We start from the raw sequence: 25,104 nt of genomic DNA on the forward strand, positions 1-25,104 counted from the left end.
GTTATGCTTTTTGTGGCATGCAAACACAATAAGTCTAGTCTAAGAAGCATTAGAAGATTTAGCTTATCATATGTTTCTGAAGGGAGATCAGTATGAACATAAAGTCAGTGACTATTGATAAATATAAAGCATACATTAATTTTTCCCCTTTTTTGGAATTTTCCTTATTTTTAAAGATTAAAGGTTGTTTTGTGGATGTATAAAATAAAAAATAGCAAAGGGAAAAAAAGCGCCATCCTTTCCCCTTCAATAAAAACAACTGAACAGAGTCTATGTTTAATGCTTTTATAAATCCTCATATATAAAACAGGGAGTTGGTATCTTTTTTTCTCTCAAAATTCTCCTAAAGTGGTCAGTATATGAACCGCTTTTTAAAGATTTTTCTTGCAACTGACTATACCATTTATTTCAAAATAAAGAAAAAATTGGCATTTACTTGAACTAATTCAGACATGTTTCCAAAATCAATAGAAACATCAGTGAATTCTTATTGTATTTCTAAATAAGAAAGATCAAAATGCGTATTTCAACCTCTGAGAAAATGTTCACAAAACAACATCTACTATAAAATAAGAACAAGTATAAATCAGTGCTGGCACAATCCAGCATTAATTTACACAAAGCTGCAGTCTCCTAATGCAGATATCACTTGAGCATATGAGTGTGATAGACACTAATGAAAGATAACATATCACACCCATACTTTTTTCCTTAACAATGATTAACATTCAAACGAATGACCATGATAGTTCTAGAAATGGATATTTTTAAACATACAAATATTTAGAGCAATTAATACATTTGTGGATGGATACCATGGATTAACTGGCTGACATTATACAGCATACCAAGTTGTGTAAGTCACAGTTTTATGTTTAATGCTTTGATACTAAGATTCTGACCTGGGGGCGAGGGGTAACCTACATGCATATTAGATCAGTATTTCTCATCCTTGACAATCTTAAAATGGGTGGACTTCAGCTGCCAGAATTCAACAGCCGGTGGTAAAGGTTGAGAAATACTGAATCAGGCATTAATTAAATCTAATTAAACTGATTAGAAAAAAAACCCTAAACAATGTTGTGAAAATAAAATTCACCACAAAACAAATATATACAGTTGCAAACAATTCCAGTAATAAACTTTCTATGCAGTAATAAGCAAGATGAAAAAAAAGTGGGTTTGGAAGCATATTTTCTTATTCTATGGTATTACAGGAATGTTACGAAGGAGTAAAGACTTAAAATATAGTCCCCAGTAACTGGTTGCCAGAGTTATCAGATATACCAGGATATCCATATGCAGGACATGAGCACAATGTGTAAATTTACTTTAGTATTCAAATGTTACTTTGAATTAAATATGCTTATTTCAGGAGTAGCTGTCAATTTTCAGTTTAGTAACTTTAAAATTACCCCCCCACACGCTTATAATTTATAATTCTTTCATTTTAAGCATATTTACTGAACTAAGAAAAAATGAATACCTCTAGTGTTTTATTCACAAGAATAATATTCCACAAATAATTTAGTAAGTCACACCATCACTATCTCCCTTGTGAGATGGGGAAAAAAATCAGTTAAATAGTTACTGACCTCTCACTAACTGCGTACATTTCACAACATCTGTATGTGGATGCTCAATGGTAATCTCAAAACCTGAAAAATTAAATGTGTTATTTCACAAACTATATAACATGTTCTCATAACTGTATCTTTAAATTTTACTCAATAACCTCAATAATCACAAAATATACATTGATTGTATTGAATACTTTCTGAACTAATAAAAATGCACAATGTACTAGTATAATTCTGAAAAGAGCAACATAAATATATATTTAAAAGATAGCTTGTGTTACCAAGGCTCCTCTTAAATATATTAAACAAATAGCCACTCGTTATTGGATGTAAAATGTAAAATTGTATGCATTTACTATGCTTACCTAAAGTTTGAAGCATTATTGTTTCAAGTATAACCAATTCCTGGGCCTGCTGAAGATATGCCTAAAAATTGGGAAACAAATTCTGAAATATTAATATAATTTTAACATGTTAATAGTACCAATAATGATTTCAAAAAGACTGATGGGCTTATTTTAGGTACATTGTTTGATCAAGTAACAAAACTGAAGCAGCTAAAAATCAGGAGGACAGAAAACAGAGCAGTTTTAATTCAAAATTTTATTTTTTTCAAATAGGTACAGGTAGTCCTCAACTTACCAACACAATTGGGACTGGAATTTCTGTTGTTAAACAATGCGGTTGTAAAGTGTTTAGCGATGGCAATCTAGTGCTAGCTGTTGTAATTCCAAACACATGGACATTAAATGGGAAGTAGAGAGGAAGAGTGCAGGGCTGTTGCACGGGAATGGGGAGGGCATGGCAGTGTGTGTGTCCCCAAACTCAGGTCTCACAAATTGAGGGGGGAGTGCTGTGGTGCTGCACAACGTCAGGGAAAGAATATGCGGTAATTCAGTGATTTTTTTTGGAACACTGTAGGTCTGGGCTCCAAGAAACCCGAGCTGTAGCAATCATCCCTGAAAGCCTTAGCTGCACAGTGCAAAGTTCCTAAGCTGCACTGTTGCAGTGCATTGCAAAGCAGCCACCACCCAGGAAACCCCAGTATGGTAGTGCCCTAGAAAGCCCCAGCAGAGCTGCCCTGCACTCTGAGATCCCTGTCACCTGCCATTATTTCAAATATTACTTTCCAATTTTATTTTAGCCTGATGAGATGAAGAAGAGTTTAGGGTTCACAATATTTCCTCCAATACTTTCTGTTGCTTCCGTCATTGTATGACAATTCATTCTTCAGGTATTATTTTCCAAAATAGCAAGGAATGGAGGAATAGGAAAATATACAGTATTACAACCATTATTATTACTATTACTTTCTGTGTCGCTTTGCAAGTACACTGAGTGCTTCTGTACTGGAGATAAATTCCTTGCGTGTTTAATCACATTCAGCTAAATAAAGCATTCAATTCATTTCTGGGGAAGCAATGCCAAAATGCTCCATGAGAGCAGAGATTCCAAAATTCCTTTCTTGATGAAGAGGAATACCTGGGATTGCCCATAGTTTTCCATACACCTCCCAATGATGATACTGTAAAACAGTGGTCTTCATTGGGTTTCAGAGTTATGGGAGTTGGAAGAACCATTTTGCCCAAGCCACAGTTCAAAGCCTTCAAATGGACACTAGTTCAATCAGTCCTTTCTTAATCACTTTCACTGGGAATTTCACTGAGTTTTAGATGTTAAAAAATTCAGAAAGCCAGGTTTTACTACACTGGTGATTTCCTTCAATCCTCGGCAAAATAAGTTTCATGTAAGTTAAAAACTTTTTTATTTAGAAAACAAACAGCAAGAGAGTGATTTAAATGTTAATTTTCAAAAGCTTTTACATGGACAAGGGGGAAAGTCATTTGAAATAGGATTTTGAAATAATTTTAAGAATATTTTCTGTGGTTTTTAAAATCTTATTAAAATATATATGAAGATTTTAAGAATAAGAAACATTTCCCTGGGAAAATGTTATGAATTAGAGAAAAATATAGGAGACCTTGAAGGCTAGTTACTAGAGGCAACCAAAAAAAAAACCCATAAAGATTACAATTAAAGGACAAAACCCACTAATACATAATAAAAAAAAGTATTTCAACTCTGGAAGAATTCAAGGATATTTTGTAACAAAGTACCAGAACTTTCTCTTAGGATTGTTTGATACTATAAAACAGGTTCAAAACAAAAGATACAAAAGAATGCATGAGCCTTTGAATGGATGTCATCTTTTGAATGAGAGAATCAGGGTGCTTTGCATATGATTTAAATTGACAGAATACAAAACAATGATGCTGACAAAGATGCTACATGGGTCTTACAAATGAAACAGGCTGAAGTTTTAATAGCAGAGAGGTATACACAAATAATAAACAAGGAAAATGATTTGGATATGTAGATTTCAAATAAGATAATTTGGATAACTTTGTTAGTTTGGATTTGCAAGATATGTATTACACTTATAAGGAATTTCTGAGAAAAGATAAAGAAAAAGAAATCAGCTTTTGGGATATTACTTAATAAATATCAATATATATTTATAAATATATTTTGTTATATTTTTAGGGGAAGTGATAAGTTCTGGTATTAAAATTGAAAGGAAACAAAGAAGATAAAAATTTAATTTGTGCGAAATTGAAGGGATTAAAGATGTTATTTCAGCCCGCTTCCGGGGGGCGTGGCCTGTTGCCGAGGAGGGCTCCACCGAGCTCCTCAGAGATCTGGTCTGTATATCTAAATAAGATCATAGATAGCACCCCTTTTTGGCTAAGAAAGGGGCAGGGAGGATAGCCCCGTAGGTTAGGATCTAATCGTAAGCCACAGCCTTTTTTCTTTTATGGCTGTGGAAAGAGATTAGATCCGGCCGAAGCGGAGCTTTTATCTCCAGCCATTTCTTCTCAGCTGCCTTTTTTTTTGGCAGCCCCAGACAGGCTAGCCCCCCCCAGGACAAGACAAAGTTTTTTCAAGCTAGAATTGATACGGGCGGGTCCCACCCCTGTGAGATTTATGTTTTTATTACTATCGTAAATACCAGCACCATTCGACTTAGAGACTTCTTTGTCTAAATAGACCTCAAAATGGCGATTTCTCTCCGTGGATGATTGATGTAATTAGCCGGTGTTATCTTCCTGCAGACTGCTCCTTAACAAAATAAATTTTTCTTCTTTGGAAATAGAGGGGAGCGAAGCTCTGCTTACTTGCTTATTTATTATGCCACCCAAGTCAAAGAAGCGTCTTGCTACAAAAGAATTTAAAGAATCTTCATTGGAAACACAGCCTTTGTCTCCTGTGCCTTCTGCTGGGGAACTTTTAACACAGGAATATCTCCTTAAAATGCTTAACGCTTTTAAGAAAGAAATCAGGGAATTTGTATTGGAATTATATGATGATTTAAAATCTAAAGTTAATCAAATGAAGGCGAATACGTTTGCAGCTGTGTCTGCCCTGTCAGATTACTCTGCTGAAATAGAAAACAAATTGGAAAGTCTGGAGAAGGCTAACTTTAATTTGACTACCAATATTGAAATTTTACAACAGAAAATTAGAGACAATGAGAAACAGCTTATGATGATAAATTTTAATAGGAAGGCATCTGCGGTAAGAGTCAGAGGATTCCGTGAAAAGGAGCAAGAGAATTTGAAACAGACCTTTGCTGAAGCCTTCAGCCATGCGCTGGGAAGCCCGGGACTTAACTTTGATTGGCAGATTCGGAAAATTTATCGCCAGAACTCATTGATAGCGGAACAGCGACAGCTCCCGAGGGACATAATTATACATTTCTCTACAAAAGAATCTAGAAATGCGATTGTGCAAAAGTTTCATAATAAAAGTCTCCGAGTTGACGGCCAAGACCTGATTGTTTTTAAAGATATTCCTTCTCAGATGCTGAAAGCAAGAAGGGATTACGCCTTTTTAACTAAGGAGCTTAGGAGCCAACAGATTCGATACAGATGGGAGGCCCCTGCCGGTATCACGGTTACATTTGAGAATCAAAGATTTCGTCTTAACTCTGTTTCGGAGGCTCAAGATTTCTATTGTAGGATTCTGAAGGCGGGACTTCCTGACGCGTTTGGAAGAGTGGAGAGACAAGCGGAAGGAGAAGCCGAGCGGCTGGCCATGTGGTTGCAAGATGGAGGGGGTAGCCCCTCCTCCCTCGGAGAAGTAGAAAAACGGAGATCGAGAATTTAGACATTTCAAAATGCTTGAGGAATAAGAATGCGGAATGATTTAGGGTGTTTAAACTTTGTTAGAAGGGACTACTTTAAAATAGAAGGATAACTGATTCTTGCTGAAAGTATTATTTGAATATGTGGAATGATCCATGTTACTTAATTTTTATATGAAGGGAAAGTTGGTTGAAATTGCTCTGAATTACATTTTAAACAAATGCTAGTATAAATTTGATAGTGGTAAATATCAGACAAGTAAGGGATGAGGGTAAAATGCATGTGGAATGAACTACGTTATTTGAGGTAAACATTAGACAAGCAAGGGATGAGGGTAAAACTTATGTTGTTTAAAGCTTATTAGAACAGAAAGTCGGTTGGGATTATTTTAAGATAATGTGTAAAAAGAATGCTGAATGATTTATGTTGTTTAAACTTTGTTAGAAGGGACTATTTTAAAATAGAAGGCTAACTGACTCTTGCTGAAAGTATTCGAATATGTGGAATGACCCATGCTATTTAATTTTTACTTGAAGGGAAAAACTTCAGACAAGTAAGGGAAAAGGGTAAAACGCATGTGGAATGAATTACGTTATTTAAATCCTATTAGAAGAGGAAGTTGGTTGGAATTATCTTAAGATAGAAATTGATTTCTGTGTAAAGTAATATCTGATTTACGCTGCTTAATTTTACTAAGAAGGGGAAGCTTGGCTAGATTATTTAGATTTACTGTTTGAAAAGGGGGTAAAGAAAGATCATTCATCCTGTGTAAAATTTTACCAGAAGGGAAAGTTTGATTATTTGTCTGTAAAGTTATATTTGAATATATGGCATGAACCACGTTGCTTAAATTTTATCGGAAGGGATCATAAGGTTTAGGAAGAGGAACGGGAGAACCTACAGAAGGTTGGGGTAAATAGCAAAGAAGTAAGAGACGAGAATAAAATATAGATAGAATGATTTATACTATTTAAACATAGATAAAGATGGGGGGCTGAGATCAACACAAAGAGTGGTTTCTTTTTTTTTTTTCCTTTTCTTTTTCCTTTTTTCCCCTTTTTTCTTTCTCTGTTTTTTCTCTGTTTTTTCTTTCTTTTGATATATTATTTTTTTATTTTTTATTTTATTTTTTAATCCATATGTACACAAGATATTTTAGACAGAAGGTAGCGCCAGGTGTGGGCCCTGGGAAGTTGGGAGGATTAGGGATGGGGATTTGTGGGGGGGTGGGGTGGGGGGGTGTTAACATAGCCTTAATAAGAACAAGAATGTATTTATATACGGTGGTTCTTTTTTTTTTATATTATTTTCTTTTTTTTTTCCTTGGTTCATTTTACCTTTATCAGATCAAACAACACTCGAATAAAGGCATACACCAAGGAGGGAGGTAGAGGGAAGGAAGAGGGAGGAGTAAGGAAGGAGTAAGGGGAATGTAAGGAGTAAGGGGAATGTAAGGAGGGTGTCTGGGGAGTAAGGGGAGAAGGAAGGTTTGAGGGGAAAGGGAAGTAGGAGGGGAGTGTTAGAGGGAGAAAGGAAAGTTGGAGGGGGTAGATGGGGTGTATGGAGGATGGAAGGGTTAGGTGGGGTTGTGAATGATGAGTTGTGTTTCCTTTTTATCTGTTCGTTTTATTCCCTTTTTCTTTTCTTTTTTTTTCTTTTCTTATAGTGAATACCCTGTATATAAATGATTGCAAATGGAATGTGAAAATTGAATAAAATATATTTAAAAAAAAAAAAAAAAGATGTTATTTCAATGTTATTTCTAGCAGCTCCTGATACAATTTTTCTTAATTAACTTGGAATAATGAGGCTTTAAAGATTTGTTTGTAGATATGTGAAAATATTTTTTTTACTGTATCTAGGAGAAAAATAAGATACTGTAAATGAAGGAGTACAAAATTAATTAATTTATTTAAAGTTAAAATACAAATTGTTATTTCTTATATTGTTATTTCTAGTAATTCTTAATGGGCATTTGCTGATTAAGATTGAATAATGAGGCTTAATTATTTGCTAATAGATAAAATATGAGATTTGGGATGAGATTTTTGGCTGAAATGTTAGAAAAGATATTGCCGTGTTTTTCGGAGTATAAGACACACTTTTCCCCTCAAAAAAGAGGCTGAAAATTTGGGTGTGTCTTATACACCGAATACAGCATTTTTTTGCTTCCTGAAACTCCGCCCCTTCACCAAAATGGCCGGGCATAGCTTTTAGAAGGCTTTCAGAGAGCTCCTGGGGGCCGGGGAGGCCAGAAATGAGCAAAAAACAGTCCGTTCCCCTCCCCAGCACTCTATAAGCTTCTTAAAGGCTATCCGTGCCCTTTTTTTGACAAAAAAAAAACAGACCCGTTTTTTGCTCGTTTTTGGGCTCCCCCAACCCCCCAGAAGCACTCTACAAGCCTCCTAAGGGTTATTTATGCCCTTTTTTTGAAAAAAACAAAAAACAAACAAACCCAGGCCCATTTTGGGGAGGTTTGCAGAATGCAAAAACTTTTTTTTTTAAAAAACTCCTCTTCAAAACCTTGCTACATTTTATACTCCAATGCGTCTTATATTCTGAAAAATACAGTAAGTTACTGAAATTGTGTCTAGTCATGATAAATAGGGAAGTCACCTTTTTTCACTTTTTATATATTTTACTCCATTTCCCCGTTCCTTCTTTTTTCTCTGCACTTTTTACATTATCTCAATTTGTATTAGTTTTTTTCTTCATATTTTTAAAGGTTGATAAAATTATTATTCTGAAAAATATCCAATGCTCTAAAGACTTTTCATTTCTTTACAAAACACTTTAGTATTAATGGAGATTGACAGTAAATTAGAAGCAGAGAACAAGGAAACCCCTTTTTTATAATTTCATAAGTTGTCACAAAAAATGTAAAAAGATTACTCAATGAAAATTATATTAAGTCATTTTCTGATGATTACTGAGTTAGCCTACTGCTAATAATTTTTAAGAATGGTAGAATGTTAAGTAGAAGTGCATTACATTTGCATTTAAATTTCTCAAAAAAGAGAAACAATAAAAATATTTTTGTTAATTAACAAAGAAAGTGAAAGCATGTAAACCTTTCATTTGGAAAAAAATAGGCAAATCCCTCTTCTGATTCATAGACTGAAATCAGATTAAAGCTCTATATAAACATACATCACTCTTTGTGTCCAGCTGGGGCTCTAGAGGATGAAGGCAAGCATGTGCTACTTTGATAACATGTTCAAGTTTCCGTGGTTGTTCTTCTACTTTCGCAGCCAAAAATAACGCAGTAGGAGAGATAATCTGTCGGTAAAAAATGCACTGTTTAAAACATTATTACAGCATATACTTTATAAGATTAGTTACTACTGGTCACTAGGAGCATCTTAACTAAGTATATTAATACTGTCTTGTCAACACTGAAAATTATTGTATGTCTCATTTTGTCATTTAAAAATATTAGACCAATTGTACTTTCTTCCAAAAATTTTAAAACAGAAGTGAAGAATCAAAAGGTGCATTTATTTTGACTTGTGCCCAATACAATGCTGATCCCAACCAATGTTGATTTTATTTAGATTTTCAATGTGCAACAAAATTACAACAAAATTATTTTAATCTTCATCTTGTAGCCGGGACAAAAATTCTAGTAAGTGCCTAAATTTGGAATTTTAAATATTCCTTCTCATGTCAAACTCTCTCCAACTAATACCAGTCTTAACAGAAGACAATTAGCTTTAGCTTATGGATAGACCTGGGAGTTCTTGGTGCTCTGAGCTTTCTTGCTTGCTGTTTGATTACTCAACTAGGTAACATAAACTTAGTCAGTTGGGCAATGAAATATTTGCAAACAAGCTCATAGAGCATGGAGCTCACTCTTTTATTGGCTTCCTCTTAAAAGTGAACTACGCTGTAGTGCAAATCAATAGCTAGAGGTGGTATAATATTATACCACCTTTTATACCACTTCTAACCTGCAGCTGGATGTGGAATAACATCAATCCATTGATTCTACTGGATTCCTTAGTGCATTTCAGTTCTTTGGGATTATCACTAAATATCAGGAAACAGCCTCGGGAGAGATATTGTTGTTATGTTTTAATGGCCAGCACCAATGAAGCAATGGAGAGGTTTCAGGCTGGGTGACTGTGGTATACTTTTCTTTTGTTCTGATGTTTTGCTAGCAGTTGTGCCAAGTTGCTAAGAGGTATATCACAAAGCAGTTCCCACTACCTCTGCAGATGCCAGCCTGACTTGCTGGAATAATATCAGAACAAAAGAAGACCAGATCTCAACTATCCAACCCAAACTCAGCATCGCTTAAGCCTTAAAAGATGTTTTCCCATCCCTAGCTCACAATACATTCCTCAAATTAGTCATAGGTGAATCATCCGGAAAAGTTCTACAGGACTGTCTTTTCAATCTTGATCTTAACATAATATAAATTCATCTTCTGATCTGGGGCATTGTGTTAATTTGAAATAGCACAGGCAAACAGCATCTAGCTTTATTACATCTACCATAGGCTGCCAGTAAAGTTTTCAAAATGCTACACAGGATCATTTAGGAACACTTCCCATGAAAACAAACAGGCTGAAGTTCAATCTACAGAGTCCTCTTCTGGTATACTTTTTTCTTCAGGCTGACTGAATTCACAAATTGTTTAAAAAGCTGTCATGACCTGGTCTATCCCTAACAGTAAATTGTAAGTCTTGGTTTACAAACCACAAGGATTGGGTTCATATATTTTGGTAAGCAAAACAAAAAACAAAAAAAACCCTTATTATGATTTTATTCAGTAATTGTCAACCAAACATCATGGACCACAACTGGTCTAGCTGGGATGCAGAGTAATTTTAACTTTATGCGTTTAAAACTTATTATTAATGAAATATAAAAAGTGCTTTGTTTTTTTAAATAGTTGTTTCTAATATAGTTGGATCCAGGTTCTTTGACATTGGAAAATTTGTTTAATTCAATGTATGAATTTAACTAAAGTGAACTGCTGCTATAATATATTGTGAGCCATCAAGAATTGCCCAGTTGGCTTTCATGCCAAGGCAGGACTAAAACTCATAGTCTCCCAGTTTTTAGCCTAGTGCCTTAACCATTTAGATCAAACTGGCTCTCAATTTTGGTTAATTTCTATTTAAAGAACTTAAGTAATGTGCAATTTATACATTCAAACATATAGTATATATTTCCTATGAGTTTCACTTAAAAAAATATTGACTCCAATACTACCATATACACAAGGCAGATTTATTGCTGATAGCATCTAAGTTGTAACATTTTCCAAAAAATAATTCTATATCAAAAGATACTTTGTTTTAATTCCATAAAACATGCTACTTCTCCTCCTCACAGTAAAAATAGCATTAGCACTTAGACTTATGTACTGCTTCACAGTGCTTTACAGCCCCCTCTAACTGGTTTACAGAATCAGCCTATTGCCCCCCAACAATCTGGTTCTCATTTTACCAATCTCATAAGAATGGAAGGCTGAGTCAATCTTGCGCAGGATCGAACTTCTGGCTGTGGGCAGAATTAGCCTGAAATACTGCATTCTAACCACTGTGTTACCACGGCTCCTCCTATAGCTATGCTTACATTTACTGAAATTCTAAATAGTTGATTATACATATATAGTCCCTACAGGCTTGCCTCCATTCACTGCTATCAAGGTTTAGGTATTTCAAAAAGATTTCCCCGCCCAGTTTTCTTGGGAGATGAGAAATATGTGTTTTAATTTTTAATCAAACTCATAAATGGGCTCATACACAATACACTGTGATTTGTTTGTGGCTAAATAAAATGTATCAGCCCAGCTATTTTAATTCCATAGCCTGTCTGTGGAACTACGGAAATGGAAATTGTGAAGAATGTCTCATTATACAGATGAGCTACTTTGGATCCCGAAATATAACAGTTTGTATGTCAGTTTCAACAACTACAATAACTCATTTATTCAAGTCAAATATTTTTTTATTGTAATGTATTCCTTTACTATTAACTAACATATAAGCAGAAAATATTTGACCAATGAGCACTTGTAAAATAATTGTTGTACAATGAAGGAGGAGAGTATGGCTAGCCTCAAAACTCCAATTTACTAGATGGCAAAGCTTCCCACCTATCTAACCCTCTTAATAACTCTATCATTCCAGTTTTCTATCTCAGAACAGTTCTTGAAAATAAAATGGTATCTAGAGGTAGAATTCTGTATCATGAGAACTTCCTTTAAAAAAAAACACAGGGGAACATCCCAAACATCAAGTTGCCTGCAATTACATTTTACCAGATTACATTAAAGTCTATTGTGTTTTTTTGTCTAAAGAATATCCAGGACTATTTTGTTGTCATTGTTAAACTAGGCTTTTAGAAAATACCTTCAGGGAGAAATGCATCTACTTCAGAAAAGCATGCTACACTGAGATTATCACTACTAAAGTATCTGCAGTTTAGTCTGAACTACAGCCTTTATCTTTTCATTGCTAACCTGGTGACTTCTGAAAATGCTAATATGGTTTACTTTTAGTGGACTTAATAAGCAGCATCCCATGAGAAAACAATTCCATCTAAGTTCATGAAGCTGAATAAATGATACACAAAATCACATTATCCCTTTTTAATTTTGTGCAAAATTTGAATTAGGCTTCAGCTTCTTTCCGAAACATATGGATGTTATTTTCATAGCATCGACACAAGTTGAATATAGATGTTAAATCTTTTATTTTATTAGTTTGGGATCGGGATTTCTGATTAACCCCTTTTGTTCTCAAGTGCTTTTTGATACCAAGCATATGGTTATTGGTTTCCATAGTCTGTAGTTCTTGGTTTACAAAAAACATGATTTAGCAATCAAATATATATTAAAAAGCTGTTAACTCATACTGATATATCTTGTTTGCCCATTATTAGCAAATTATAACCCTGATAAAAAACAAATCTTTAAAAAAACTCTTCTGGGAATCTGTCCAGAACACATACTTTCTAATCACAAAGAAGGTACTATAAATAGCTTATATTATAAAACTAACACATCCCGCCATGTTTCTAAAGCCACGAATCACAGGATAATATTTCAAAAGCCACTTCCAGGTACATGTTATGTCAAGTTGAGATATACTTACATTTCTATTGAATTTTGTGAATGAATGGTGCATATAAAACCTGTGCATATAAACAATTGCGGTGTTTATTGTAAGTTGAGATCTTAAACTGTGTCAAGGAAATACTACATACGCATGCTCTATTTTAACTGTTTTATGTTTTTATAATATACACTAACAGAGACCCTTGTAGAGATGAGTGGCTATAGAAATAAAAACAAATAAAGCTTGCATTCAGCTGGTCTGTAAAAAAGTTGATTTTTTTCAAGTTATCAATTCAAATATAATTTTCATGGGACTAAAGAAGTTTATTAAAATAGATCTCTCTAACACAAGAGTGCTATCTGCAAAAGTCTTCTAATCAACTAGGACAGGGATCCCCAACCTCCAGGCTGTGGCTCACTAGTGGGCTGCCATCCATTCAGAATTAGGCTGCAAGGGCGGCGGGCAAGTGCATCCGCTGCTCATGCAAATGGAACTGAGGACATGCATCTACCACTCTCACAGGATCATCTCCTCCCCCACTACTGGGCCACCAAGATGAAAAAGGTGGAGACCATTGAACAGCAATCTTCCTCATCGTTGTCCCCAGGCAGTGCCCTATGCCCACAGAAAATCCATTTGAGAGGGAACTTCCAAAATGGAGTATACAATATTATACAGACATTATAGCATTCTTCTTCTATAATAAGAATATTCTGAGATGAACTCTATGCTGCCCACATTGGCAAAATAAAACCTGGATCAAAATCAATGATTATATCCAGTTACACAAGTAAAATTTCTGTCTTCTATGCCCCAACTGAAAAATCCATTCAGAGAATAAAAAGGTGTCCAAGAATTTTTTGAAATAAGTGACGGAAAGTTACAATGGTGATACAATTGTGGAAAATCAGGCTGTAACAAGAAAGTATCCTTAGGGTTGGATTAGGCCCTCCCTTCAAGCACTTTCAGTTCTGAGTCATCTATGCAGCATATAGTATAAACCAGATTCATCCTTCCACACTAGTCCTCTGGTAAATCAGGAGAGGACTTAAGGGTAAATCCTCACCACACCTTTGGTCTGGCTAAACTACCGAAGGGGAAAACAAATGAAATTTCAGGGAAGCAATACCTCAGCCAAGCTGAGGTGGGCCCTAGAAAGCAACTCCAGGATTTAACTATAAATCCACTTTATTATAGGTGCCAAAAGAATATAAGATTCCACAGACACAAGACACAGTTAAATGTTTAATGCCCTAATCCTAATGCAATTCCAGCTGTAGCCAACCAACTCATTGTCTAAGGTAAACCCCTCATGTAAATCCAGTCAACTCTTTCAAAAGGCACCAGTGTTTTTCCTACTGAAAACCTGACAGAACTCCCTTTTCTTTTATTGGCTTTTAGGATCAAACAATTCCCTCTGGGCAGATAAGACTGGTTTGTGATTTAAAGGGCCAGATGCTCTCCATTAAAAGGCAGATGCAGTTTATGCTAATGTTACATACTAAACATTAATATTTTTAGAAAATTATTTTTTCCATAGTGCCATTTTAAAAGATATTATTCTATAACTTGAGTTTTAGAACCACATCTTGACTTAGGCATGAATTTTTAGAACTCAGGTTATTCTACTTCAAAAGCTAACAACTTCAGTGTCTGTTACAAAATGTTGGGTTTTAAAATTCAGCATTCATGTTAAGTAATGGCATGGTTCAGAAATAATCTTCTGCCAACATTTTGTCTACTAGAAACTAAAATAATTAGAAACTACCATCAGAGTTATAAAAACTAGAAAATGTGTTAACTTTAAACATTAAGTATTCACAAAGTTTATTTAAATAAATCCATTCGCCTTTTCAGTTGTCACTACTTTCACAGATTTCACAAGCAATATGTGAAATGTCAAATAACCAGTTTATTTCTAAAAATGTTCTAACAGATCTGGCCTGTGCAGCTTTGCATTACATGAACCATAAGAACTCTGATTGAAACTCTCAAGTTGAAGCAACTTTGATGATTTCATGGACACAGCCATGCAATTTTCTTGCCAACAGTATGAAAGTGGTTAGTAGCTGCCTTCTCCTAGGAATTTATTACTTGCCAATCTAGAATATTACTCTGGATTTTCTGGCAGTGTTTTATCCAAGTAATAACCAGATCCAAATCTGCTTAACTTTTTGAGATAAGTTTACCAGAGTCAACTGGATTGAAACAGGCAGCTATAGAAATGAATAAAAAATTACAAGCAGAATTAATTTTATGATAAACAACAGCTATCAACTAATACTTGTTTTAGCAAAATATTGCTCTAAATTAGATTTGCTAAAAAGTTTTGAAAGTACTCCGATTACTTCATTACATTTTATTAAATATTAAATATGTTCTGGTATTTAGTCAAAACTAATTCAGTCTGCATTCAGAACTACAGAAATTATGATGGCAGTTATTCCCTACTTCCAAGCTCCTGAAAAACTGTTGAGAATACCAGAGAGACTATATTTTTAATTTCATTACTCAAAAATATCAAAAGATCAATTTATTAACCTTATTTTAATGAACTTTAACTTGCCTAGTTTGTTTTACTCTCCTTTAAAACATTTATACCGGTTTCCCATTTAAAACAATTCCTAGATGAAATTTATTTTCCATCATTAGCATCAAATGTCTCAAATCGGGCATTTTGGAAAAAAAGTGAGGAAAAACTGTCCTCTGTTCCTTATACTGTCACCAAACTTTTAATCCACCACATGAAAAGCATCAAATTTCTTGACCTACTGATATAGAGGACATGGGGGGGGGGGACACGAAATTTCGTTTAACCAACAAAATGTATCAATACAGCCCCTATTAAATCTCAAAAAACAAACAATCCACCGGTTGAAAAAAAAGGGGGGGGGGACAATACTGACGGTACAAATCTGAGATTACCCAAACCGTGTTTAGCACCATTATAAATTCAACCACGATCATCTTTTTGCAATCAACCACACCGAAAAGGGCACCTGGCTAAAACTCCAAACGCCCCTCCCGCTCGAAACCCGTGCAAGCGAAGGGAGTGGGGCGGCTAAACAAGCCAACTCGCGCGTGTCTGCGTGGAAAAAGTTAAACCCGCCCCGGAGCCCAAGGGAGGCAGGCAGGCGCCAAAACTCGGCCTCGCTTCTCCTCCTCCAGTCCCGGGGGAGCCTGTGGCGCTTTCCCGACTCTCCCCTGAAGACGGGAGTACAGGCCGAGGGGGTGGAGCCACAGCAGGCGAGGCCTCCCAGGTTCGCCATCGGACCGGCCTTCCGAAGGAGCCCCCGGGACCACCAGGACTCACCCTCCTCACCCCCGAAAGGCTCTTCCCTTCCCCGCTGACTCACTTCCCCGCCCCCGGCCTCTCCCCCCCCCCCCACACGTTACGAGCCCGCCGCTAAGGATACACGTTGAGGCGCTGGCCCATATCCTGGATGAGATTGGCCGCCTGCTGCCGGTAGGAGAGCTCTTTGTCGGCCTCGACGCCGCAGTGGCGCGACGGTGTGTTCTCCAACCGTTCCCGACTAAAAAACCAGCGCGAACTTCCTAGGCCGCCTCCACCAGGTCCCCGCGACCCCGAACTCGCGCTAGGTCCGGAACTCAACGCCGCCGCCATGACACTTCCTCCTCCTCCTCCCGAAGCAGCACCCGCCGCCGGCGCGCCGGGCTCCTCCTCTTCCATCGCGGCATCTCTCGCGAGAGTTCAGTCAAAACGCGGCCAAACCGGGTCTCTCTCACTCACTCTGCAATACTCCAGCTTTAATAAATCATAGAGTTGGTGGGGCGGAAGGAAAGGCTGGCGGAAGACTACTATAGCGCGATTTTAAATAGTGCCCCTATTGAGTCGGAGGACATTCTCTCTGACGCTGTTTTTTTTCCCCCCTATAGAAGCTCCGCTGAAGATTTTTCTTTACTGTTTATCAGTATAATAGAAGTTCAGCGAAGGGAACTCGCTTGCTTCGTGCGTGCAGAAGCCTCCTGATTTCTTCGGAATTTTTATTCTCTCCATATATTTTTCTTACGGGTCAAAAATAATATTTAAAAAAGGTATTATTCGTGAATTGTCGCGAGTCCACTCAGCCATAATAGTAAATAAGTGACTTAATCTTACTTTTGGTCTATGTGTAACGATGCACTTTAGCAGCATTAAAATATTTCAGTATCTTGATGGAGGCAATGCAATTTAATACAGGGAGTCCTCAACTTACGACCACAATTGAGCACAAAATTTATGTTGTTAAGTGATAATTTAGCGAGTTTTGCCCTATTTTATCACTTTTCTTGTCACATTTGTTAAGTGAACCACAGCGGTTGTTAAATTAGTAACGTGGTTGTTAAGTAAATCTGTTTCCTCATTGACTTTGCTTGTCGGAAGGTCACAAAGGGCGATCACATGACTCCGGGACACCGCAACAGTCATAAATATGAGTCGGTTGTCAAGCATCCCAATGTAAATCACGTGACCATGGGAATGCTACAGCAATTGTAAGTGTGAAAAACGGTCATGTCACTTTTTTCAGTGATGTTGTAACTTTGGTCACTAAATGAACTATTGTAAGTCGAGGACTACCTGTATTAACACGAGAGGATCGCCCACCACTTCCATTTAATGTAATCTATCTTATCTCATGTGTTTCTTGCTAGACGGGTGTTTTTTGTGAAAACATTCTTCAAAATAATGGTAAAATGTCATTTTCATTTATCACCCAGTTATAGGCTTGTCTTATATAAACTATTCTGTGGATATTTTTCATTTCAACTGCTTTGTAAAACTCTCTAAATTCAAAAAAAATCCCATAATGCCAAATTAAATGTCATGACTTGGAGAAAAAACATTCTAAGGTTAATTTTCAGAAGGATGCCTGTTACTGGACTTGGAGATTTCTCCATTCATTGTTTCCATAGACATGGAAAGCCAAAGCACACATACCCCTGTAAGCCAGCCAGGTACAGGTAGTCCTCGAATTACTATCTCAATTGAGCCCCAAATTTCTGTTGCTAAACAAGACACTTTTCCTCCATATGATGACTTCACCTGCCAGAGTTGTTAAGTGAATCACCGAAGTTGTTAAGTTAGGAACCTGGTTGTTCAATGAATCTGGCCTCCACAATGACTGATTCTCAGAAGGATGCAAAAGGTGATCACATGATCCCAGGGCACTTCAACTATCATAAATAAGAACTAGTTGCCAAGCATCTAGTTTTGATGATGTGACTATGGGGATGGTGCCACAGTTGTAAGAGTGAAAAACCTTCGTAACCCACTTTTTTCAGTGACATAGTAATTTTGAATGGTCATTAAATGAACTGTTGTAAGTCAAAGGCTACCTGTATTCCTCTATGTACAACTATTCTTTTAGGACCATTACAATGGCACTGAAAAAAGTGACTTAAATCTACTTCTCACACTTACAAACATTGCAGCATCCCCATGGTCACGTGGTCAAATTTTGGATGCTTGGTAACCAATTCATATTTAGGACGGTTGCAGTGTCCAAGGTCATGTGATCACTTTTTGTGACCTCTGACAAACAAAGTCAATGGAGAAGCCAGATTCACTTGACCACCATGTTACTAACATAACAACTGCAGTGATTCACTAAACAATTGTGACAAGAAAGGTTGTAAAATGGGATGAAACTCACTTAATAACTGCCTTGCTTAGCAATAGAAATTTTGGGGTCAATTGTGGTTATAGTCAAAGACTTATCTACCATTTTTTTCAGAGTATAAGATACACCAGAATATAAGACACACTAAGGTTTTGAAGAGGCAAAGTAAAAAAAAAATTTTTTTTGCACTCTGCAAACCTCCCAAAAATGGCCCATTTTTTGCAAAAATGAGCCCATTTCCCCCCCCCAAAAGGCATGAATAACTTTTATGAAGCTTGGAGAGTGCTCCTGGGGGTGGGGGGTGGCCCCCTTCAAAATGTGCAAAAAATGGTCTGTTTTTCGCAAAAATGGAGCCCATTTTTGTCAAAAAAAATGCATGCATAGCCTTTAGAAGCCTTATAGAGTGCTCCTGGGGGCTACGGGGGCAAAATTGAGCAAACAAATGCCCGTTTGTCACTCATTTCTGTCCTCCCCAGCCCCCAGGAGCACTCTGAAAGCCTTCTCCAAGCTCTGCACGGCCATTTTGGTGAAGGCAAAAAATGCTGTATTCAGTGTATAAGATGCACCTAGATTTTCAGCTTCTTTTTTGAGGGAAAAGGTGCGTCTTATACTCAGAAAAATACAGTACATAAATTGTGATCATAAGTCAAAGACTTATATACTTAAATAATCTTGCCTGATTTGGGGAGGTGAATACCGAGAAAGGAAAGGGGAAATTATATTTGGTCAGAAGCGAGCTTGTGATATAAACTTTCAGGCCTTAGTAATTTACTGAGCACTTACTCCGCACATCATCCTTAGTGTGAAAACCAGCGTTTGCATTTCCTAAGTCAGATGAGAGCACATTTTTCTCCTTCTGTCCTGGACATTTTTACAGAGGCACAATTGAGAGTGTTTTAACAAACTACACTGTTTGGTTTGGTGGCAGCAGGGCCTCAGATAGAAAGACCATACAGAGAGTGGCAAGGACACTGAGAAGATTATAGGAAGCTCGCTTCCCATTGTTTTGGATACTGCTTATAAGCGCTATGTGCTTGGAGCTCAAAGCATTGTTAGAGACCCCACACATCCACTTTATGGTCTATTTAGGTTGCTCCTCTCTGGGAGGAGGTTTCAAACTATTTTTAGCAGAACTATCAGATTCTATAACAGCTTTGTTCCCTATGCCATCGGTTTGGTAAACTCGCAAGATTTGTTTTTCTCACCATGTATATTAGACATCTGGACTAGACTGTGTTGTTTCTCTGTCATATATGTGTGCATGTGCATATTTATTTACTTTGTCTTGTTTATGTTGTATTGGAAGTGGTGACCTTTTGAGAGCTGTATGCAACAAAATTTCATTTTAATGTATGCCAATTAGTGTACATTCAAAGTGACAATAAAGTTATTCTGTCTAAGTTTACTATAGGTCCTGTTTGCCCATTATGAGACCAACCCAGTACAGTAAATATTTCTCAGTTGTTGTGGGAAAAATAGGAGGGGGGAGGTATATTGGATATGTTATTGACTTGAGTTATTTTTAAAATTAAAAGGCTGGATACAAATAAATAAAGCCTCCAACTCTTTGTGTAACAGTTCAAACTTTGTGTAAGAGAGGCAAATTTCTAAATTAAGTGATAATCATTCATTGATATCATGTTGAAATGGCGCATTCAACATATAACAAGAAAAATTCTTACAACTATGTATCTTCTCAAAAAGTTATTAGCTCATACAGCTTTTATAAGGTTTTATTATAATCTAGATTCAAGTTTTCAGCACATGTATATTATCTGAAATTGGCATGATACTGCATAAATATGAAGATGATGTTTATAGTTGTCCTTCAGAAATTAAAGATGTTGATATATAATTACAGCAGTTCTGTTATTAGTCAAATTGTTTTCTGTCAATATTCAAAAATGAAAGAGCATTGCCAGACTTGAGTTTCTCCTGTAACAAAAAGAATGAAGACTTTGAGAAAGCTTTAACAAGCATTATATATATATGTGTACAAAAGATGCCTCAGAAGACTTCTCAGTCAAATACTCAATAAATTGCTGTTTATAAATAAATTCATAAATTAATTATGTATTATAATGAACTGCATTAAGTAGATGCTTCTCAGAATTTCTCAGGACATGCTAACGAAGTGGGTAGAACAGCTAGACAATGGATAGGTATGCCTGAAAAACCTGTCAATTGTATCTTCATCTTATTCTCAGATTAATATGATTTTTTAAAATCACTTTATGCTGCATCAGATGCCCAGCAAATTACCAATATATCTCCATCAGATATCAGCGTTATTGCAATAGAAATGTTCAGTCCTTCCTATTCTATCAAATAATGCTGAGAGGTAACTTGGATTGGAAGATAAGGGCATGTATCAAAAAGTAAAATTGATGCAAAAAAGGCATGGATAAGGTAAAAACTCTATTGAATCATAGCTGATTCCTGGTGACTATTTAAATATCTTCTCACGAAAAAATGCCCACTATTTCAAATACAGAATCATAATCATTTAATTTTTGCCACTGAAATTTTTAATTACTTTTTAAAAGCTTCCTGACATAATTTGACATACTATTGTAAAATGATAGTGAGATAGGTTGCATATAAATTAAATAAATTTTTAAAAACCGAACTTGCAGCTCTTGCAGTTCCTGATAGTTTTCTACTCAGTTACTCATCATACATTAAAATAATTAAATTAATTTCCTACAGTTTTTTAAATGACAGTGGGTGATAATATAAAAAATAATAATAAGAGTAATTCTTTGCCAGGCTTTGAATGGATGTCTACTTTATGGTAGGGAAAAGCAAGTTTACTGTAAATGGCCCAAAGAGGCAACATTTCTTCTATTCTGGAGGTAGGTATTTTACTTTAAAATCTCACTGCCATAATACTGAAATGATAACCTTAGAATTTTTATACTGAACTTCTGTTCTTTCCTATTAGGTTTTTAAAAATTTGCAGCCTAGTACTCCAAGCATTGGGGAATGGTGCTGGTATTATAGTCTGTTTCTCACTTACTCAGAACAGTTATTATGAAAAAATAACATTTTATAAATTCTTCCATTCTTGCCTTCAGATTTCTTATGAATATAAATTGCTACATATTAGTTTTATTCCTAATGTCACACCATATTTCAAAATATGATACAGTGTGGAAACCGGTTTGATCCATTAGTTAAAGTGCTGAAGTAGGAATGGTGAAATCTGAATTCTAGGCCTAACTTAGATATGGACGCCAGCTGAGTAACGTTGTACTAGTTCAGGGGTGTCAAAGTTTTGGTGTCACATTGTCATCACGTGACATATTGCAACCTCCCCCTTGCTAAACTGGGGGTGTCCGTGGCCAGCCCGTGATGCATCTGGTCTGCGGGCCACGAGTTTGACATCCCTGGGTTAGTTTGGGAAACTATCTCCAAACAAGAAGCTAAGAAAAATTATGAAATTTATATAGTCACTAGAATTAAGTCTGACTTGAAACCAAAATTTAAAATAATTGTTCCCACTGTAAATTTTTGCAAAGAATTGTCTCATAAACTTTTATTTACATTACTTTTATACTACTTTTTTTCCTTAAAAAGAAGTCTGTTTGACTAGAAGCTTATATATTTAAATAATAAGATATGTTATATAAGTTTCAAATCAGAGGTGAACTTTGACCAGTTCTATACAGCTCAGATGAACCGGTAGTGGCGGCAGGAGGCTCCGCCTGCCCACCCGGATGTCATCACATCCTGTTTTTGAGGTTTTGCACAAGTGTGGATAGTCCTGTGCATGCACAGAGGTGGTGTGCTCGCTTTTACGAACCGGTAGCGAAGGTAAGTTGATTTCACTCCTGCTTCAAACCAAAGCAAATGAACTACAAACTACACAGCAACATTAAACATTAAAGCATATTCTCAAAATCAGATAACATACTTTTAATTGCTCATCAAAGTCCTCCATAGAGTCAATCAGTTTTCCAGGCTCATGTTCCCCAAGTGGAAATGGATAATCTGTTCCCAACATCACTTTCTCCTGAAAATAGAAACAAGTAGATTGATTGACCTGTTGGTTTGTTTTTCATCTTAAGGAATCATGAAAACACACAAGGACTTTGTCTTCGGTGCATAAGCTCGCAGTGTATATACAACAATAAAATGATGTAAGATATCAATAGGAGAAAGTAATAGGAAAGATGAGAAGGGTATTTCTGATATAATTATTTTTTATTGCAATAGCACTTAGACTTATATACCACTTCACATTGCTTTACAGCCCTCTCTAAGTGGTTTACAGTCAATGTATTGCCTCCATCAATCTGGGTCCTCATTTTACCAACCACGGAAAGATGGAAGGCTGAGTCAACCTTCAGCCTGGTGAGATTCAAATTGCAGGCAGCAGGCAATCAGCAGAAGTAGCCTGCAGTACTGCATTCTAACCATTGCTCACCACGGGTCTGCATAGATAAAAGTATATAGTTTATGTATTTCAGTACGCAGGAATTGCTCAGTTTTATTTACTAAAACATAGATTGTAAGGAAGATAATAATTTGAAATAAAATATAGAATTTGGTTTTGAAAGTCAGCATCTAGCTGATGAACAATATTAATAAAGCATTTGAACCAAAGGCTTCTGTGGGAGGAAAGTCCAACATGGTGGCCATAATCACATGACTGTAGCCCACCATGGTTTTTTACATGCACCACACTAGTGGTGGGTTCCGACTGGTTCGACCAGTGATTTGGTGGACTGGGTTGCTGGAACTAGCAGCGACTCAGGCCTGCCACATACCCAAACCAGTTCCCCAGTCAGTGCCATTGGCGGCGCCATCTTGTTTTTCAGTTGTGCGCATGCACAGAACAATTTTAATTGCACTGCGCATCAAGCGCGCATACGAGTGAACCGGCAGTAGTGCCTGCCAGAACCCCCTTTCTGCACCATGCAAGCAGCACATGTAAAAGGAGGTAAGATTTCAATTACTAGTTTTAACCCCCAAGGTACCCTGAGTGAAATTGCATTAAATTAATTCTGATATTGAAAAAAAATAGTTTACTTTTGCAGCATTTTAGTCAATATCTGTAACATAGGAAGGAAATTGAAGACGATCAATTTAACCTTTCACCATATATTTTATCAAGCCACTTATTAACAGCCAGAAATAGCTTTGGTATCTATGCTTCCATCTACAATAAGAATCTTGTTCATTTATAAAATTATGTCTTGCACCAAAGGGAAGAAATTAGTGAAGATGAGTTATATTAGGAACAGTAATGAACTGATGCTGTCCTTCATAATTCCTGTGTTTCTTCTCATCGTATTCGATTATAGAGTTTTCGGAGAATAAAGTATGCGTTTTGAACATAAACTATATTGAACTACTGGGAGAAGGATACTTCCTGGACATATAGACTAAAATACAAAAAAAATGTGGCTTTCATATTTTGGAAGTGAAGCCCAATTTATTGAACCTGGGAGTAAAAAAACATCACATTTTTTTTCTACTTGCAATTGGTGATGCACAGTAAAGAGAGCATATTTCCCTTTTTACTAATATATATTATTTCCAGTAGGTGTCACCACAATGTTCTAAAAGAAATGCTCCAATCCAAGTCCTTTAGGCCAAAATAGAGATGCCTGATTCAGGTAGTGGTGTGTGTGTGTGTGTGTGAGAGAGAGAGAGGGAGGGAGGGAGGGAGGGAGGGGGAGAGAGAGAGAGACAGAGATGGATATATATGGAAACACCAAGCCTGAAGTAGCCTGAAGCAGCCTGAAGATGACGAATGAGACTTCGTCGAAATGTCGCCAAGACATCTCCAATTCTACGCGGGAGAAAACCTGAACAACTAGAGACCTACATACTAACACACGCGAAAACCTCAGAAAACTATATATATATATATATATGTGTGTGTGTGTGTGTGTGTGTGTGTGTGTGTGTGTGTGTGTGTGTGTATGTGTGTATGTATGTATGTAAGTTTTTTTTTCTTAGCCTCATGGCTAAGATGTCTGCCTAGTATGTAATATAGCCCAGGTTCAAATCCCAGTAAGGGTATGGCTAGCTGATGAGAGCTAAATAGCTTGAAATAGATCTATACTAGTCTCCCTTTATTTATTTATCAGCACAAATACAACATATATATATGTTGTCATATCATGTCATATCATATATATATATATATATGATTTTTACAACCCCCGGTATGCCCAAATATGGGAGGAAGATCACTACTTACTTCTACTTATATGATATCGTAAAACAATGCTAAAGCTCTATTCCTCTGCCAGAATGTCACTCTATCAGAGATGTCACTACAGCTATGTTCATGCTGTTGCTAATTGAATGAATGGAATGATGTCTCATTTGGCCTTCAGTCTCAAAGGCTGCTTTTGTGGAGTAGTATTTACCAGCTAGGAATGAGCACTATCTTGTAGTAGAGATTCTCACTCACCTTTCCTATTATGTTTATCAGCAACTTCAGTGCATGCTCATCATGAACCAGTGAATCTGTGTAGAATGAACCAAGGTATTGCCTTGGATCAATGTTGTTATGGATTGCGCACAAGTCAGGTCTCACTCTAAATCCATGGGAGATACGTCCTATTGTGTAAGGAAAGGAACCACCTAAAAATATTTTTAAAATGTAAATCATATGTTTTATGCATTCATTTATATTCTACCTTTCCTGCAGGAGTACAGGATGGCA

At 36.4% G+C, this 25,104-nt stretch overlaps 2 protein-coding genes across 5 annotated transcripts in view; both read right to left on the minus strand.

The window, feature by feature from the left end:
• CCNT2 (cyclin T2) overlaps positions 1-16,489 on the minus strand; it is a 34,896-nt gene extending 18,407 nt beyond the window's left edge. For all 4 annotated transcript variants that reach the window (XR_001312848.2, XM_014055037.2, XM_014055038.2 and 1 more), the window contains exons 1-5: positions 16,215-16,489; positions 12,835-12,916; positions 8,876-9,004; positions 1,946-2,006; positions 1,596-1,658 (exon numbers count right to left, since the gene is read on the minus strand). Coding sequence is in view for 3 of the 4 variants with exons in the window: in XM_014055037.2 (XP_013910512.2) it covers positions 1,596-1,658; positions 1,946-2,006; positions 8,876-9,004; positions 12,835-12,916; positions 16,215-16,489 (610 nt within the window). In the remaining variant the exon portion in view is untranslated. The remainder of the gene's footprint in view (positions 1-1,595; positions 1,659-1,945; positions 2,007-8,875; positions 9,005-12,834; positions 12,917-16,214) is intronic.
• A 3,647-nt stretch (positions 16,490-20,136) lies between these two features.
• The window catches only part of ACMSD (aminocarboxymuconate semialdehyde decarboxylase), a 28,589-nt gene continuing 23,621 nt past the window's right edge, over positions 20,137-25,104 (minus strand). Inside the window, exons 8-10 of the mRNA XM_014055031.2 lie at positions 24,850-25,022; positions 22,336-22,434; positions 20,137-20,354 (exon numbers count right to left, since the gene is read on the minus strand). Of these exons, the coding sequence (XP_013910506.2) occupies positions 20,292-20,354; positions 22,336-22,434; positions 24,850-25,022 (335 nt within the window). The 3' untranslated portion in view covers positions 20,137-20,291. The remainder of the gene's footprint in view (positions 20,355-22,335; positions 22,435-24,849; positions 25,023-25,104) is intronic.

This window comes from Thamnophis sirtalis, unplaced genomic scaffold (genome assembly GCF_051295495.1).
Source record: "Thamnophis sirtalis isolate CommonGarterSnake01/CBP01778 unplaced genomic scaffold, rThaSir2_p1.2 scaffold_1, whole genome shotgun sequence".
Lineage (NCBI taxonomy): Eukaryota > Metazoa > Chordata > Lepidosauria > Squamata > Natricidae > Thamnophis > Thamnophis sirtalis.